Source organism: Sus scrofa, chromosome 3 (genome assembly GCF_000003025.6).
Source record: "Sus scrofa isolate TJ Tabasco breed Duroc chromosome 3, Sscrofa11.1, whole genome shotgun sequence".
Classification (NCBI taxonomy): domain Eukaryota; kingdom Metazoa; phylum Chordata; class Mammalia; order Artiodactyla; family Suidae; genus Sus; species Sus scrofa.
The window spans coordinates 58,694,551-58,709,366 of record NC_010445.4 but is presented as its reverse complement, the minus strand read 5'-3'; the positions used below and the strand labels follow the sequence as shown (position 1 = coordinate 58,709,366).

Here is a 14,816-nt window from a genome sequence, read left to right as displayed (position 1 = left end):
CACATGACCAGGGCTTCCTGACCTGCTTCCACCTTTGCCTTCTGCCCACTGGTCTGTATCAAAGCTGCTTCAAACGCATCTAGGCCTGCTAGCCCTTTCTCCATAATCCCATCTGCTTCTAGTTACTCTGGCATATTTCTGGCATTTATGCATCAATTTGGTCTGGCTGCCGTTAGCTGTGTTCCTGTTTTTATATTTTGGTTTTATGCTGTGGTATTTTTCACACATTTCTGACCTGGTTCTTCTCTAAATCAGTCATCCATTCAACAAATATTTATTGAGAGCCCACTGCACGCCAAGGCACTGGGTGATATCTTCAATGCACTCCAGCAGGAAGAGCGAGGCAGTAAACAAATGACTGGATAAACACCTCATCATAAAGACGTTTAAGCACCATGGAGGAAAAGAAAAGGATGGGTCATCACAGAGATGTGGGGTGTGGACATGGGCAGGAATGGTCTCTCAAAGGGGCGGTACTGCAGCCAGGCCTGAGGGGTGACTCAGAGTTGGCCAGTGCAGGGAGGGAGGGCTCCAGGCAGAGGTTCCTCAAGAGGGTCCCGAGAGGGCTTTGATGTGCATGACCGAAGGAGGGAAGAATGCAAGAATACAGTCCTAGGACGCGCTCACGGCAGATGCCCCCAAACAAGGGCTTTTACAAAAACCCCATTTGCATGGGTACATTCACTTCATCTGCCACTTCACACAGCCTTTCTGATCTCTGGTCTCTGGCACCTAACCTGTAGGTCTGCATTCATGGCACCATAAGGCACACTAAAGTAAAAACAGCCTCGCTCACTGACAGTTGGTAAGAAGTTGTTTGAGCAAACTTTTCTATGTTTACAGGAACTTGAGAAAAATTTGTGCCTTGGATCTAAAGATTGCCATCCTTTGCTTATCAGTTAAATACTATCCAATATTACGGCTGTGTTCCCTAACTAAGGAACTCACAAATGCAGCCATGGAGAAGTGCCGGCAAGTTAATCACATGCACTAAGTCGAAGGCTGAAAGGAATGCCTGTCAAACAGCCCAAATACCATAGCAATGGGCTTTGTGTAAACACAAAGATAATTATTACAGGTGAGCTGAATAAATGCTGCAGACGGAAGGCAAGTTTGGGTGGTGCATGCAGCCCTCTCTGAAGACTGAGTTATGAACATAAATTAAAAAAAACAAAACAAAACTATACTCTGCATCTTGTTCCAAAGACAAGGTCTTATTTTTGCTTAGGGGAGAAATTCAAAACAGTATTAGGGATCTGACTTTATCCCACAGTCTTTGGGGACTGTGATACAGATTATATAGATTTTCCCTTTTGTTTTCCTCCCTTAAAGAACATAATTACAAGTTACGGGGTCTAGTCAGCGCCTTCTCCCTCCATCCAGATTTTTCCATGACTAGAAAATTACTTTAACAGCTAAATTGCTTTCAATGCAATAATCATGAATTTGAGGGAGGGATGCTGATTAAAGCAATTTACAAAGGGTCCACTTATAATTCTGAATTCCCCAAATCTGCTTGAGATCAGAAAGACCAGCTCTGAATCAAAAACCCAGATAATTGTCAGCTATCCTATTCCACTTAATATCACAGTAAAATGACATTATAATTGATGTTTTTGGTCAGGATGCTTATTTAGAGTATTCCGTGACTTGCATTTTCTAGCTGACTACGTCAAAGTCAGGATACTGTGTCTTGAGACTTGTTAAAAAAAAAACAAACTTGCACAAAGCTTTGGCCCTCAGTAAATACAACAAACAGAAGGAAAAAAAAAACAAACCCACAAAGCAATATGTAAATGAAAAGTGGAACTATTTTCTTGGAAAAGAAACAAATGAAGTTCCATTCACCTCTTACTTTAAGTAAGAAAACAACCCACAACTCTATTAAATCCATACAACCAGCAATAAAATTAACTTAAATTGGGTACTATGATTAGTCAAGGAAGAGAAGCTGGAACCAGGGAAGTGGACTAATGAACCAAGAGAAATGGAAACAAAGGGAAATAAAGATACACCAAGAAAAATTACCAGAAAACGCCATTTTCCTAGTTTAGGAAAACCAACTCTTGTCCTTTTCAGACTTTGCCACCAAAGTATATGTCTGAGGTAATTTTCACAACCATTAGCAAAAATAAGGATTTTACCTCTTGGTATTTACGCTGAGGACTATCAGACTTTATTGAGAATCAAAAGCTCCTTACCTCTGACAAAAGAAAATGAAAGTAAAGCAAACCCTCCTGTTAGCCCCCAAAAGTTGTTTTTTTGTTTTGTTTTGTTTTTGTTTTTTTAAAGAAACTAGTTTACTGACTTAAGCTTATATACCTGTGCTCTGCCTGTCACCTGACCTAAAACTTACAGGCAGGAGAGCCTGCGATGAGGGGCATTTGGATTTAAATGGGCCAGCCCTTGGCAGGACATGGTGCAAACATCAAGTCCCCTTTGCTACCTATTTAATCGAAATTAAGTACAGGACATTCAAGTTCACTGGTCTGAGAACTTCAAAGTAGCCCAGCTCCAGGGGTCACTCTGCCAGCAAAAAACACACCAACTGATGCTAGTGTCCCTGGGGTGACATGTGACACTGTCTTTAGAGAGCCTGAAAGCACTTCAGCCCGGGGAGCCACTTACTGCCACCTGTCCTCACCCAGCCCCAGCCCTGCCTGTCAAGGGGGCTGAGAACACACAAGGCTGAGCACACAGACTTGGGGGTCACAGCTCTTGGGTTCCCATCCTGGCCTCAGCCCTGGCTGGCAAGTCACCTGTGTTTCCTCATCTAAAAATTGCACCATACTTCTAAGGCTCTTAGGAAGACTGAGTGAGAGGATGTTTACAAACTGCTCAGAGCAGTGCCTGAGGCACGGGATGCTCAGTGGATGGTGGCTTTTATTGCCATCACACCTACCAAAGACCAATTTTCAAATTAGTCAAATTACTTCCTTCTAATTATTTCTTCTAATTATAGTAAAAAAAATTGTTTTTTGGCTGTACCAGTGGTACACAGAAGCTCCCCGGCCAAGGATCGAACCCACACCACAGCAGTTACCTGAGCCACAGCAGTTGACAATGTTGGATCCTTAACCTAAGCCACCAGGGAATTCCTAATTATTAGTAAAATGAATACCAAAATTGATCAAATTATTTCTTATAATTTCTGGGGGAGATGAGTGGGCCCATAACCCCTCCTGCCTACTGTCAGCCCCTTCACTAATCAACCACCAGCTGAGGTTAGCAGAGATGGGAGAGAAAGTTGCAGTCAAATAATGGGATCCAGGGAGTTCCCACTGTGGCTCAGGGGAAGCGAACCCGACTAGGATCCATGAGGATGCAGGTTCAATTCCCGGCCTTGCTCAGTGGGTCAGAGATCTGGTGTTGCTGAGAGTCCAGCACAGCAGACTCGGCTCAGATCTGGCATTGCTATGGCTGTGGTGTAGGCCAGCAGCTGCAGTCCTGACTCGACCCCTAGCCTGGGAACTTCCAAATGTGTGGGTACAGCCCTAAAAAGCAAAATAAAATAAAATAAAAACAGGATCCAGTACAAAGCCAGAGTGGTGCATCTGGTAGGAAAGAGACTGGGATGCCAGGACTCTGGCCTGATGCCTGATCCCCGAGGTGGGACTGACAGGGGAAGAGATGTTCCCAGGAGGAGATGTTGCTAACAGATGCTGTGCATCTTGGGGCAGCCTCTGGTGCAGAGGTCTCCACCTCTTCTACGGAAGGGCAGCAGGGCTCGCACAGGGGAAAAAACAAAAGCCACAAGGATCTGGGCGCTGCTGGCCCTTCCTCCTTGGCTCTGTGCCCTCGGGCAAGTTGGCCCATTTCTCCATGAGTAAATGTGGATGTTGGCAGCACCTATGCCATGGACTGTGGGGAGCATGAAAGAGAGGCCTCCAAGGTGCCCTGTACAGAGCCTGGCACTGAGAAAGTGCTTGGCAAATGGCAGCCATAGTTCTTTACTGTTATTACTACCCAGTCTTGTATATGCTGCACTGCAACCCAAATGAATGAGGGGTAACTGAATCACTCTGCTGCAAACGAGGGAAGGGATTCCAGAGGAGATTCCTCATGGGCGGGAGGGGAATTTTATCTGCACTCTTGGAGGTAAGCTGTCTCTTAAAACTCCTGCGTGTCCAAACGCAATGATCAAGGTCATCTCTGGACCTTAGGGACCGTCACAGTTGGGATGCTAATGCTTGCCAGAGGCGCAATGTTATAGAATCCAAACAGTCTGGAAGACAAGACCTACGATGCAGCTACTAAACTCAGCTTTCTGAGAGGACTGCTACAACCTCTCTCTTGGCATCTTAAGATGGAGCAAGAGAGAAACCTTTCCTGCCCCTAAGCAAACCAGAGGGCTGAAGACCCCACCTGGAAGAAGCCAAGACCCTCTGTTCCATGCGCCCCTGCTCTGGAGATACCCACTGACTCCGGAAGATGGTGAGGGCCTGGACCCGAATTACCAAGCTATGCTGGCGATGACGTGCAACCACCTCAAGGTCAGACCCACCTTGGGCACAAGGTACTGTTGGTCTGTGCAAGCCAGGACGTAGGCCTCGGCCCGGCCCAGTTCACTCTGAGGGAAGTGGGCGTTCATCTCGTCTCCATCAAAGTCAGCATTGTAGGCCTTGCAGTTGGCATAGTGGAGCCGCAGGACCTTTTCCTCGGGCAGGATGCGGGCACGATGCGCCTGGATGGAGGGCCGGTGCAGGGTGGGCTGTCGGTTCAGGAGGAGAATGTCTCCATTTTTCACATGCCGGCACACCTGGGGGCAGAGTGGAGAGTGGGAGGTGAGCAAGGCAACTTCAGCATCACTGCTACCTCGGCCCGGGGCTGAGTGTAGCTTCTGCCTATCTCATGTTCTATTCAACTAAATGAAAGGAGAACTTTTGAGTTTCCTGGTGACCTAGCAGTTAAGGATTCAGCAGTGTCATTGCTATGGCATGGGTTTGATCCCTGGCCTGGGAATTTCTGCATGCTATGCAAGTGGCCAAAAAAATCCTTTTAGTCTGGAGTGAAACCCTAGAAATCTTTGAGAAACAGCTTACTAAGTCCCTTTGGTGCTCTGAGAAATTGCTGCTAGCACAGCACAGTCCCTGGCTCTGGGCTCAGAGGTATAATCAAATGAGGCTCCAGGCCCCCTCCAGTAATCTCTGTCTTCTTAGAGATGCATGGCCTTCCCAGAGCCTGGAATTCCTCTGAGGATTAATCTGAAGAAAGAAATGGACATACCTGAGGATGGCCCATCAACACATGACCATAAAACTCCTGGGTTCGGAAGGACTTGGCAGACCTCTAGAATCCCCCAGCAGTCCCACATGAGAATGTTATTCTCAGTGTGAACTCAATGTCGTAGAGATCCTTGCCCACTCTCACTCGGCAGAGCCAGGACTGAAACACAGGGTTCTGGATTCCCAGTCCAATGCTCTCTGAAAATGTTTTACTGCACTTAAAAATTAATAAGAAGTTTAAATTGCCACTCTCTTTTGGGAAAGTGATTTCACAGGAGATCTCAGAACACTTAAAACTCATTTCCTTTTGGCCTTTCAGGATTAAAAAAAGTGCCAGCCGACGTTTTAAGACCATGTATGTTTACGCAGCAGTGTTTACTGTGGAAAAACTGAGAAAAACCCGAGTTCTCACTGTGACAAGGTGGGTTAGGATCCGGTGTTGTCTCTGCAGTGGCAAAGGTTCGATCCTCAGTCCTGGGCAGTGGCTTAAGGATCCGGCGTTGCTGCAACTATGGCATTAGGTTGCACCTGTGGTTCAGATTCCATCTCTGGCCCAGGAACTTCCATATGCCATGGGTGTGGCTAAAAAACCTCCCACAATTAGGAAAAACCTGGCTGGCCCATAGCAGGGCATGGGTGGATAAATCATGGTATGTAGTGCGGAATGTTATGTATGGATGAAAAAGGATGACTGAACTCTACACCAGTCTGGCAGTGATGAGTATGATGTACTCCAGTAAAAGAGAGCCAATCCAGGTGCCATCTAAGGTGACAGGATGAGGCAATTTAAAACCTAACCCACACTCTGGATGCTCGTCAGACTGTATAAATCTTTCTCCTTTAAAAACCCAACCCAGGAGTTTCTGTTGTGGCTCAGTGGTTAACGAATCTGACTAGGAACCATGAGATTGCGGGTTGGATCCCTGGCCTCGCTCAGTAGGTTAAGGATCCGGCATTGCCGTGAGCTGTGGTGTAGGTCGAAGATGCGGCTTGGATCCTGAGTTGCTGTGGCTCCGCTGTAGGCCAGCAGCTATGCTCCGATTCGACCCCTAGCCTGGGAACCTCCATATGCCGTGGGAAGCAGCCCAAGAAATGGCAAATAGACAAAATAAATAAATAAATAAATAAAATAAAAACCCACCCAAATCTCCATTTTACATACATGAGGGAAAAGGATGCTTAGAGCCTCATCAAGCTGTGCCTATGGCCCCCTCGGGAGGAGTGAGGCAGAGGGCATCATCACCTTCGCCTTTGCACATCTTAGGGATGTTCGGGTTACAATGAGTGCGTACGACTGTTACAAAGCTTTTAAAAAAGATCTTCAACGACTTCTGGAGAAAGCAAGAAAAAAAATCAGTGATATGCTGATTGTAGGGGAAAATATAGAAAATGCAGGCAAACTTAAAGAGAAAGAAAACCACAAGTAATTTTAAAGATAGCCACGGATCACACTTTTTTGTTCCTTAACCAATATCGACAGGCCTTTGGTCATGTCCTCCTCTCACAAAGCTGACTTTGGTGTAAGGCCCTTAATCTTACGTTATTTTAACTACGGGGCTTCCTAAATGATAGAGAGAGATACTACTTTAATCACAACTGCGACCCCCATCATTCTGCAGGCTGCTTTTAGCAGTCCAGAGGAGTTACAGACACTCCATGGGACCTCCCCCCACCTCAAGTCTCCCCTAAATTACCCAGCAGAAGACAGGCTGGGGGAAACAAATTACTCCAAGTCTAGTTTCTTCTTCTCACACTGTCCACATTATGAGGTTGGATCAGAAAGCTGGGTACAGAGAGGTTAGAGGTTAATAAGAAACGCTCCCCACCCCTAATTCCTGTTCAGCTAGGCTGAAAGTTTCCTCCAACTCAGGAAAGCAGGGAGCTAACCTTCAAATTCTAAAAGGCAGGCCTAAAAGCAGCTCCCCAGGGAACTCAAACTCGTCCTTCGCCTGCCCCCACATCCTTGTTTCCACGGAGACCTGGATTCTGAGGATTCCCAGGAGGGTCTGCCCAGGGCCTGAGCTGACATTCAAGGTCTTATTTCTTCAGCTTCTCAAGGGAGAAACTGCTGGGATCTGGGGCTCAGGTCCCAAACCCCAGGAGGGGCCTCAGATCTGAGGCTCGCAAATTCAAGACATCCTCCAGCGTAAGCAAACCTCCCACAGCTGGGAAGACTTGCAGGCCTGTCTGGAAGGCACCGGCCAATCCAAACAGAAGCCCTGGAGCACACGTTGCTCCCCTCGCCAATCCAAACCTGAGGCCCTTCCTTTCTCTGGTCTCTAAATAAACACTGCGGTGAAAATTACTGCACCCCAGCGCCCGGGTCAGAGTTCTCAGAGGCAGACCCAGAGCCAAAGATCTGCTTCTGGCTGACTGCTGGGCCGGGACAAGGCCCAGGGGAAGGGCAGAGACTTCACACTTCCCAGGGTACACGGTCCTTCTAGGCACCCTTCCCCCTCCTCATCTAACCTGCACTGACCTTCCTAGGACCGGGGTCTCTCTCTCCCAGTCACATCTCCCAGTCCTTTAGCCTGGTCATGATCTACATGCAACACACTCAGCAAGACTGCTTTACAGGTAAATTTATATGTATAATATATATTACATATATATATACACACACACACATCTGTGTATATATACATCTGTGTGTATATATACACATAAAATTTTTATTTTCAGTTTATTTTTTTGGTTACATCTGCAGCATGTGGAAGTTCCTGGGCAGGGATCAAACCCATGCCACAGCAGCGACCCAAGCTGCTGCGGTGACAACACCGGATCTTAACCCGCTGCACCACAAGGGAACTCCCACAGATAAATTATAAATGCACATGTACCTGACTACATGTATAAACTTTACATATAATGTTACTGTAATTCTGGAAAATGAAGATAATCACCCTTAGTCCTCAAGTCCCAACATGAAAACCACTTTTCTTTTACAAGGTCCCTTCCTGTCTCTGACCCTGGCCACATTCTCAGGTCAAACGTGGCCCTCACAGCTTGGAGCCTCCCGAACCTCAACCTGGATCCATCCGTTCAGAACACAGGGGATTCCTGAGTGCCTCCTACAAGGTGGGTGCTTGGGAGAATGGCGGGCAGGACACCCTGCCCTTGTCCTCACGGGGTTCAAGAACTTGAGGGAGGATGGATGGGTGCATGCAGAGTGACAACACAGGGCAAGGAGCCACAGAGTTGAGGGCGGGACACATAGGGGAAACTCCATGTAAGTCGTGAGAATGGCCCACTGCAGCCCGCAGGCAGGCCACCTGTCAGGCCTGTTCTGGGGAACGTGGCCACACCTAGTGGTTTTGTGCGGCCTCGGCAGCTTGCAGGCCAAAAAGGCAGGGCTGGGTAGTTGTAACAGAGACCCTATCGCCCACAAAACCTAAAATACTCAGTATCCGGCCCTCGGCCGAAAAAGCCTGTGGACCCTGCCCTTGAGGAAAGAAGGCTTTGCTGAGCCCTGAAGGGCCAGCAGGGTTAGGGGAGTCTTGGGGATGACAGGCCAAGTGCAGAAAGAGGCCTTCAGGGACAGGACATTGCGGGGGAGGGGCTAGAAGGCAGCAGGGACAGGGGGCTTGGGATTCAAACTTAAGTTGGAAGACAACTGACTGGGCCAACCTCACTCAGTCTCACAGCTGCTCAGAAGTCCTTTCTGTCCCTTCCCACGACCTGACCAGCCTGTGGTGGCCAGGCCGACCTGCCCCCTCCTAAGCTCCCCATCTCGAACCCTGACCCCAGAGATGCTACTAGGACACGCGAAGGCAGTTCCCCCATGTATCTGCCTCATCCTCACACTCCAATAATGTCCAAACCCCCGCCCCCTCAATCCTTCTGCTTTTTCTTCAGTTGCAGATGAAGCTGCTGCTCTGCTGCCTCATCACAAAGCCCCTGAAGCACCTCCCACTTTGATCAAAGGGCTCTCCTGGGTCAAAGGTGACCTTTCTTGGGGCAAATCTGAGGCATCTTCCCTCTGTTTCCTCCCTCCTCCTAAACATCATATTTAACTCGACAAATACCTACTAAGTGCCCCTGGGGAATGCAAAGGTACTGCGGGGGTGGTCCTGACCCACATACACACACTCACACACACAGGTGGCAGACGGATGCGGACCTGACCACTGTCTCCCACAGCAGCCTGACACCTTATCTTCCTTCCTCCTGCTCCTGAGGGTCCCCTCACTTTCTCTTCATTGCGCTTTGCGCTCAAAGAGTCGAACGCTCTGGTGACTTCATTTCTTACCCGCTGCCCCCTCATCTAATCCCACATTCCTAACTTCCACAGGAGACATAGCTTCTCCACCATCACCTCCGTCCAGAAGGGCCCAGGATGCTCCTCCCAGGGCATCCATCTCCGGAGCAGGAACCCATGGCTTCCTGCTCATCTCTCTTCCGCAGCCCTGACACCTAGCCCACGGCCAAGCCCCCCCCCCTCCCTGGAAAGACGTCCTGCTTTCACCCTTGGTTCCCCTGCTGCCCCTGGGCTGGCCCTCATCTCACCTCCTGATGACCCCAAACTTGCCCCACCCACCCCAAGCAGCCCCTCAAACTCCTTTCTTCTAGAGCATCATGTGCGTGAAGTCGCCATCCTCTGGTGCTGCTCCTTCGTGTTGCCACACCACATGGTCTCGGTCCCGGTCCCTGGTGCCCTCACCACGCTGTCCACCCAGGGCAGCGGGAGCTCATCTGTGGTCCCTGGCAAAATGCAGCAGGGGGCGCAGTGGACCGGGCACCAGCTGATCCCACTCTGCTCTCCTTGCTCAACTTTTCCCTCAAAATTTCCTACTGTGAGACTGTTGCGCATGACTTAATAGGAAGATGACCTCATTCTTGAGATAGACCACGAAGGAAGATAGTATGAGAAAAAGAATGTATACATATGTACGACTGGGTTACTCTGCTGTATGGCAGAAATCGGCACAACACTGTAAATCAACTATATTTCAATCAAAAATATTTAAAAAAATTAAAAAATATATATAACCTGGTGTTTGCCAAGCTTCACCATAAATTAAAAACAAACAAACAAAAAAAACATTGATTTCTCTTGCATCCTTCACACAGATTGTAGCAAAACACTAGGCACTGAAGAATGGCAGAATAGGGCGTTCCCATCGTGGCTCAGTGGTTAAAGAACGCGACTAGCATCCATGAGGACGCAGGTTCAATCCCTGGCCTCACTCAGTGGGTTAAGGATCTGGTGTTGCTGTAAGCTGTGGTGTAGGTCAACAATGTGGCTCAGATCCCGCGTTGCTGTGGCTGTGGTGTAGGCCGGCAGCTATAGCTCCGATTCGACCCCTAGCCTGGGAATCTCCATATGCTGTGGGTATGGCCCTAAAAAGACACAAGGAAAAAAAAAAAAAAAAAAAAAAAAAAAGGAATGGCAGAAGAATCCCATGAGCACAAACCTCACTTAACACAGGAGAAAAGAACAAAACAGGTGACTGGATCTGTGTCTGTGTGTCCCCTGCCACCAGAGCAGAAAACACATGGCCTGTTACTGCTCCATCTCAGCACAGCAGTGAGACAGGGAGAGAACAGGCCGCAGTGAAGAGCAATGGGGACCAGTGGTCACCGTGACAAGGCCAAGAGTGCTCCCTCTCCCTCTCCGTCCCTCCTCCAAAGTACCTCCAAGGCCTATGGAACCTCTGGAGAGCCCTAACCCACTAAAAAGAAGACCTTGTCAGCCACTGCGTCTGGACAAGTCACAGGGTCAGGGGAGGTCTAACAGAGATGCAGATGGGTGAGGGGGACGCACTCGGGCATCCCCTAACTCTGGGCAGTCACCATAGGTTAATCTCAAACCCAGACCATTTCACTCCCAACAACTCCTACCACCACTGCCTGGGTTAAGGGTCATTTGCTACATCCCCTGCCCCCCCCTACCCCCTGCCGCAGGAATGGCTGCTCTTTCACACAGACACAGAAGATACCATCCACCAAACTGTGCCCTCAACGGACATTGCTAATCATCATGTACCCTTTCCGAGGGAGCCCAGATAAAGCCTTGGGAGCTCTTAACATAGTACTACGGTGACCACAAGCAACTGCCTGAAATTGAAGCATGGGATAAAACATGTTTGTTATTAGTTGTCACCAATAGAATGTTTCCTTCCTTTAGGGCAGTTCTCAAACTTTAGCAGGTAGAGGAACCCTCCACAGAGCTTAACACACAGACTCCTCAGTTTGTTTCCACAGTTTAATTTGGTGGGTGGGTGGGTTGGGGATGTACTTTTCCCACCAACTTGAGGGATGCTGCTGCTCTGAGGACCACCCTTTGAGCAGCCCCGTTTAAGGGCAGCAAATCACAATGGAGTTTTAAGATTAAAGGGTATTTCCCAAGCCCCTGACGTGTGCAGCACTGTACTAAATGCACGGAACAGCCAAATGAAGTTTTGTTTGTTTCTTCTTTTTACGGCCACACCTGCAGCATATGGAAGTTCCTGGGCTAGGGTTTTAATTACAGCCACAGCTGCCAGCCTATGCCACAGCCACAGCAATGCTGGATCTAAGCCGAGTCTGCGACCTATACCACAGCTCACAGCAATGCCAGATCCTTAACCCACTGAGCAAGGCCAGGGATGGAATCCTCATCCTCATGGATACTATCACTGAGCCACAACGGGAACTCCCCAAGTGAAGTTTTACTCATGGTGTTGCCCCACCTGGGCATCTAGATGAGGTCAGCACCCTGAAGCCCCTACGGAGCACCCACGGGGGGGTGGGGGTGCCTCCTCTCGGGGAGGCAGGAACTGCTCTCACCATCACGGGGGAGCCAACAGGAGCCAGCTGGGCCCCTGACCGAATAGGCCCATTACTCACAATTTTTGTCCCCTGGGGCTTGGGTGCCCCCGTGGCGGGCGTCAGGAGCTGTTTGGCCACGGCTTCCCGCTGGGTGAGGTCCGAGGCACTCAGGGCTGTGCGGCTGCCGTCTTCGTTGATGACCATGGAGGCCCCTGGGTGCACGGTGGGCCCGTTGATGACTGCCTGCCTCAGTTCCTGAACGTTCCAGGGGGTGACCGGCTGAGGGTAGGTCAGCTTTGTGGCAAACACCTGGACACAAGGAGTGGATTCAAGAACTTGGGGTGGGCAGAAAAAGGTTCCATGGACCCCAGACCCGACTCAACGGGCTATGTGGCTTTTCCCCTAAGAGGTGGAAGTGCTCTCTGAGCCAAGAAGGTTCTTCCCGGACGGAGGAGAGCAGTGTCCTCGCTGTGTGCTCCAATCATTTCCCCTGACTAACTCCCTTAAGGGAGATCGGGCCTCCTTTTCTAGTAGAGTCTGCCCGGAGAGAGTAATCTGAGTGTTGTCATTTGTTCACCAACGTTTTCTCAACCCACCTTAAAATATCATTTCCTGGTAGGCAAATAAACTTGGTCTCCAAAGACAGGATTACAGCATGGGACGCTAGCTTGACAAGGCGGAAAGTACCTACAAGCCACAGCCACCCACCCCAAGAGCCGGCACTAATTGATGGCAGCCCAGCCATGCCCTGAGCCCAGACATGGCATCTCAATCTCATCGCTCAGCCTGAGATGAAACTGATTTGGTCTTCTGATACCTGAGGAAATGCAGTGCCCCACTGAACACCAGCCCTGAGACACACCCCATGAAAGACAAGTTCCCTGGCTGAGTTCTGAGCAACTGAATACTAAGATGCTTTGATACTTCAAAATGCACATTAACTACATTGGACCTTGAGAGGCCCCTGCAATGATGGGCAGGTCCCTGCTTAATGGCACTTATAGGAGGCACTCCCCGAACCCTCCGCACTGCTCTACTTCTACTGACGTGCTGACCACTGCCTGACAGTGTTTACGTACAGACCGTGCCCGGCTTAGGACTTTTTTGACTTTACGACGGTCTGAAGGCAACGCGTGCGTGTGCAGTAGAAATCATACCTCCTGTTCTGAATTTCAATCTTTTCCCAGGCTAGCAAAACCTGGTGAGATACCTCGTGATGCTGGGCAGGGCAGTGGCAGTGAGCCCCAGCTCCCAGCAAGCCCCGTGATCATGAGGGTAGGTAACTGGTCTACTTACAACCACCCTGTTTTTCACTTTCAGTACAGAATTCACAACTTAAATGACAATGTTAACACTTTACTATAAAGAAGGCTTTGCATGAGATGATTTTGCTGAACTGTAGGCTATCGTGAGTGTTCAGAACACATTTATGGCAAAGTAAGCTGGATACTAAGCTATGCTTTTCAGTAGGTTAGGTCCATTATTGCATTTTCAAGGTACGGTTATCTTCAACTTAAGATGGGTTTACAGGGATATAACCCCGTCACGAGTTGAGGAAGGACCTGTGTATCTGTTGATGCCTCTCCACTGGAATGTAAGCTTCATGGAACTTGCTGGTCTGTCTGGTTCACTGCTGGATCTCTAGCTTACTCTCCAAACTTACTTCACCTTCTCTACTTCTGTGACACCTGTGCACAATGCTCTACAGGAAGGGTGTGCCACAAAGGATCAAGAAGCAGTGTCACAGGCTCTGGTCCTTGCAGCCATCCTGTGAGCAACACCCCCAGGCCATCATGGCCCTGAGGCTTGGGGCAGGTTGACGGTGGGCAGAGGGGTGATCTCGGAGTCCCCCCATAACCAAACGAACCTAGATTCAAGAAAGAGAGGACTTTGGAAGGTGGAAAGAAGAGCAACACTCAAGGTCTCTCTCAAAGCTGGAGACACAGTAGGCACCCTGAGGCCAAAGCCAACAGGAGGAGCCCCTGCCTTCTGTCCAAAGAAAGCAATGAACAGGTCATGGGCCTCTCCTCCCAGGGCCTCAGACCTAGGAATGTCACCACTGGGCTCTCCAGTGCTGCTCCTGCCACCTGACCCACTCCCAGATGCAAAGACCCACAGTTCCCAGACGGCAATGGGCACAGCCCTCGCAACTCTGACACCTGTCCCCTCATAGGTCACCCCCTTGCCCAGGAAGCCCACATGTGCCGGGAGGACAATGTGGCAGCACACAGGAGGCAATCAGAACACTTGAGCTCTGTGCTCTGCTGTCACCAGCCCTCTCCCGAGAGGGGCAGAAGGGGCTGAGTGCAAGGAAATGAGCTTCTCCAAGGAGGGAATTAAACCATCCTCTATTACTGACCTCAAGGCCCATTAAGGAGGAAGCTGATTAAAGGGCTGCTGCTAATGAGCCCCACGGCTTGAAGTGGTTGGGAAGTGAGATAAGGAGGCCGCTCCCCCCCGAGGAAACACTAATGGGTGATGGGGCAAACCACTGGCCCCTGGGCATCTGAGAGGATGGGCGAGGCGTCCTCTCCTGCACGGCCCTGACTCCTGATGCAGGGATAATACAGGGGTCACCCCCACCCCACTCCTCATCTCTGTCTTGTATTCAATCTGACTAGGAAGGTTTAACCGCTAGGCCAAGACAGGAGGAAGTCAGGCAGGTGGGATGTGTCCCCTGCTCTCTGCTCCCGGACGGTCCGAGAGATGGGTCCTCCTTGTGCAGGGAGGGTGTCTGGAGACCTGGCAAGGGGTGAGGGCGATGCCATCCCATGGCCTTGGCCCTCTCCCAATGGCTCATCTGGGAAGAGGTGGAGGCTGTCCCCAACCAAGCCCTGGAAA

General features: G+C 49.7%; 1 protein-coding gene across 1 annotated transcript in view; it reads right to left on the bottom strand.

Annotated features, from left to right (window-relative positions):
- Nucleotides 1–14,816, bottom strand: part of POLR1A (RNA polymerase I subunit A) — an 80,065-nt gene that overhangs the window by 41,075 nt on the left and 24,174 nt on the right. The window contains exons 12-13 of the mRNA XM_005662406.3: nt 12,054–12,284; nt 4,505–4,759 (exon numbers count right to left, since the gene is read on the bottom strand). Coding sequence (XP_005662463.2) covers nt 4,505–4,759; nt 12,054–12,284 — 486 coding nt within the window. The remainder of the gene's footprint in view (nt 1–4,504; nt 4,760–12,053; nt 12,285–14,816) is intronic.